This window comes from Rana temporaria, chromosome 9 (assembly GCF_905171775.1).
Source record: "Rana temporaria chromosome 9, aRanTem1.1, whole genome shotgun sequence".
Lineage (NCBI taxonomy): Eukaryota > Metazoa > Chordata > Amphibia > Anura > Ranidae > Rana > Rana temporaria.
This window is the reverse complement of record NC_053497.1, coordinates 155,254,607-155,259,273: the sequence shown is the minus strand read 5'-3', so window position 1 is coordinate 155,259,273 and position 4,667 is coordinate 155,254,607. Positions and strand designations below refer to the sequence as shown.

Below are 4,667 nucleotides of genomic sequence, written 5' to 3'. Positions count from 1 at the left end.
GATAGATAGATAGATAGATAGATAGATAGATAGATAGATAGATCTCTATATCTATCTATCTGTCTATATATATATATATATATATATATATATATATATATATATATATATATATCATATATATATATATCACAAAAATTAAGGGGTTGCAGCACAGAGAGACAGCATTTATTACTCAATAAGATTCAATGAATTGCACAGCTGTACTGCTTCGTCTTCCTGAATCTTACATCTTGACTTTCTGTGTTGAAACCCCTTTTTGCTTTTTGTTAATCTTTGATAATATTGGGGAATCTATCATTGCATGCATAGGCAAAGAACAGATTTGCGTTGGTGCAAAATAAATTAATACATTATATATATATATATATATATATATATATATATATATATATATATATATATATATATATATATATATATATATATATATATATATATATATATATATATATATATTCCAGGAGAGTGTATACGTTTGAAATGATTTAGTATAAAACATGACTGCATTCGTTCTAACGTATGAACAATTCTTCTACATGATATACATCAGTGGTCAACGCAGAATTTGCCTGGTAGTTAATCACGGAGGTTCTCGATAGCTCCTTTTCCTCATTGGCTGCGGTGCTAGCCAATCAGCATGCACGGAAGATGCCAGCCCCCTGGCAGAGGTATCCATCCTTGTGGACGATTTAAATGTCCCGTTGGGTGGGTGTGGCCGAGGCATAGACGGGCTGTCACTCCCCCAATGTGGACAGAGGTGAGGTGTAAATAGGAAGCGGCGCTCTCCGACACATGGTGCGCCCACAGTCCTTCCAGGAGAGCGAGCCCTCTGACAGCCTCCTGTTATCTAAGGTGGACGGGGACTGCACGACTGATCAGGACTACAAGCTGCACTGCTCTACTGGTAAGAGGATCACATCTACATACTTCATGTATCACTCTGCTCACAACCAAATACCGAATTCACATGTTAGTAATAGGAGTCATGTTGATATATATATATATATATATATATATATATATAGATAGATAGATAGATAGATAGATAGATAGATAGATAGATAGATAGATATAGGTATATAGATATATAGATTTATATACACATATACACATATACAGTATATATATTTTGTATATATGGACATGGAAGATAAGAGAATCGAAGAATAAAATAAATAAATATATGATTTGCCATGTGTGATCAGAAAAATATGTGTATTTTGTGTATATGTTTACAGAGCGAAAAAAAAAAGACAGATGAAGAAAAAAATATACATCTATCTATCTATCTATCTATCTATCTATCTATCTATCTATCTATCTATCTATCTATCTATCTATCTATCTATCTATCTATCTATATTTATATATAGTTATCTATATATATTCTCTAAGTCTTACACTCTACACTGAATGTTTTTATAGGTCTGCTTTTTTAGATGTTGTGTAAATCCTTATTAATATTATTATTATTATTATTATTATTGCACACACTTATTTTCTCCACCTGGCAGAGATAATTAAATGTTACGAACTCTTGGTGTTTATTGGTACAACTTTATGGACAGCAATTCTACATGTCCATAATGTTTAATACATCTTTGTACATCATCTAATGTACCTGTTTGGTGTTGTACATTTCTATTTAGATGATGCATTTTTTTTATAGTTAAGTGTATCTGATCATTATGATTATAAACTGCAGTCCTGATATTCAGATATCGGGTCTTCAGTGGCAGGCATAATTACACACAATGAAAGGAGCAGTCGCATATCTGTATATATTTATAGACAGACAGACAGACAGACAGACAGACAGACAGGTAAATAGATAGATAGATAGATAGATAGATAGATAGATAGATAGATAGATAGATAGATAGATAGATAGTGGCTGGATGAAGCCTTATTTTCTTTATGTAGATGGAGGTCCAATGGCCACCAATGAGTGCTGGGAGGCTGATGTGTGAGGATGTGGCTATCTCCCCTATATGTCTATGATCATCACATTCCAGCAGTGATTGGGTGACACGGAGGTGGCAGCTTTGTTTCAACCACCGATGTGATTGATGCCAGTTGTGATCGAGCTCTTGGCTTTCTCTCCCGTCTTTCCCTCGCAGGAAGTCACAGCAAGGTGATGGATTATAGCTACGACGAAGATCTGGATGAAATGTGCCCAGTCTGCGGGGACAAGGTGTCTGGTTATCACTATGGGCTCCTCACCTGTGAAAGCTGCAAGGTATGTGTATGGGTTGTGTGACGATGATGATCACAATGACAGGCACAGAGCACATCCCAACAGCCCACTCAACTTTTTTAAAATTATTATTATTTTTAACAATAATATTACTAATAATATTAAGATTATTGCTATCGTCGGCAGTCATCATCATCATCATCAGCATCATCGTATTATTATTATTATTATTATTATTATTATTATTATTATTATTATTATTATTATTATTATTATTATCATTATTATTATTATTTTGTGGTTTAAATTCCGCTTTTTCTTTTTGAAACTCTTTTAATTTGTCTGCATTTATACATAATTTATACATCATCAACAACATCATCTTATTATTATTATTATTATTATTATTATTATTATTATTATTATTATTATTATTATTATTATTATTATTATTTTGAGGTTTAAATTCAGTTTTTTTTTTAAAAAAAACTCTTAATTTGTCTGCATTTATACATAATGTTTATTGCTGCTGTTATTTTTTGCTGGTATATCACTTGTTAATGCTGGTTACATGTTATTGTTTTTCAATACTGTGTAGTAGTAATTTACTGTCCATTGTATGTAAAAATACTTCAAGTATCAATTAGTCTATCTTGATAATGCATCATTCATAGATAAATTGTATTTAAATGATAATATAGCTAAGTTATTACGGTTACCCATACATAGCCAATGATTAAGAGACAACCCTGCCAGGTTCAGTGGTATCAGATTGCAGCAGGCATATCTGTTTGTGGTTTGGGTTGGATTTTTCCACCTATTTGCTACGGAACCCTGGTGCCCAGTTTTCAGTTGCAAAAATAATACAATCATAATAACAATAATAATATATGATGATGAGGATAATGATTAGTATCACTAGTAGTAGTAGTGTTATTAGTTTGTATTTGTACAGCTCTTTCATATCCTTTAATGCTTTACAGTAGGTGCAAATAAACATATGCTTATGTACAACTTAAAAAAAATCCTAATGGAGGCACGCCAAATACTATAGCAATTAGAATATGTCATCTTCATTCACTAATTGGACAACAGGCTCTCATGACAAAAATTAAATAAGGCTTCGCAAAGCTACAATCCCAGAATAATCACTATTTTAAAAAGTGACATTTATTTTCAGCTGCATTCAATGAGATTTGAATATTACAGTCACATTACTGAAAATGAAGATCTGCATCCTCTTGTGAAGTTCTGTGAATTTAACCTAAAGCAATATATTTATGAGTGCTCTACTGGACACTAAAGTTACAATATAATAAGGTCACTAGGTTTGGCATTTTAAATCATACTCTGTAGAGATCAGGCACAGGCTGAGTTTTCATGCAGCTGGCAGGCAGCTCTGCAAAAGTGTTCCCGTATTCAATATGATGCTCCAAGCCAGCTGATTTTTGCACTACAGATTACAATACATGATTAGGATAAATTTGAAAGAAATAAAGTGTTTCTGCAACGTCTCAGTCTGTCCTATAAGTAAAACATTGCTTTACATTTAACTTGACCTAAATCATATTGATACACCAAAAGGCAAAACATAAAACAAAAATGACAATTTAGTATTGAGAATAATGATTCCTTAACCTATAGTATTTTTTTTTTTTTTTTGTATGCACATGTGTAGAATATTCTTTTTGGTGTATGGCTAAAAAGAAAGACATATTTTACCAAAAGATATTAAACACACACTAATTGTTGATTGTGTGCTTGAAGGATTGACATAATAAAAAAAAAAGAAAAATTATGTAAATCCTAGCACACAATTAACACAAACAAACAAATCCTATGAGTATGCTTGCTGTGAGATATTTTCCAGCATGATGGAAAATCTTGTGACTTTTCTATGTTCAAAGGTTATCTGAGCATAGTAATGTTAAAACAATAAAAATAAAATCTTTAATGGAGGAAGCTAAATTCATGTTGGCAAAGTGGGGAATAGAACCTCCAAACTAACTTTTCAAGCTGGTGACCAAGAAAAACTACTGGGCTAGACAGGACATGTCCTGTCTGTGTGGTTTATTATTATTATTTATTTTTTTATGTGGCACAATCCTTTTATTTTCCAAGCATATTAAAGTCGAATGAATGGCAATCTGTAGCATCACACTATTTTTTCCTTGGCTTTTTTACTAAATTGTAATAACATATATACAGGTTAAAGCTAAGCAAAAAAAGGATTAGAACAAACGGTCAAGCTATTAGGTTGGACTGAAAAATAATGACTAGTACTACTAAAAAAATTCCATTAATTCAGTTAATATTAAACTAACTATCCATCCTTGCATCATCCTTCCTTTCTTTCTTTCTTTCTTTCTTTCTTTCTTTCTTTCTTTCTTTCTTTCTTTCTTTCTTTCTTTCTTTCTTTCTTTCTTTCTTTCTTTCTTTCATCCCAGTGGAAGCAGGGCACAATTAA

At 31.8% G+C, this 4,667-nt stretch overlaps 1 protein-coding gene across 1 annotated transcript in view; it reads left to right on the top strand.

Moving 5' to 3' along the window:
- The first annotated feature begins 706 nt into the window (after positions 1 to 706).
- Positions 707 to 4,667, top strand: part of NR5A1 (nuclear receptor subfamily 5 group A member 1) — a 365,438-nt gene continuing 361,477 nt past the window's right edge. Inside the window, exons 1-2 of the mRNA XM_040324867.1 lie at positions 707 to 907; positions 2,124 to 2,242. Coding sequence (XP_040180801.1) covers positions 796 to 907; positions 2,124 to 2,242 — 231 coding nt within the window. The 5' untranslated portion in view covers positions 707 to 795. The remainder of the gene's footprint in view (positions 908 to 2,123; positions 2,243 to 4,667) is intronic.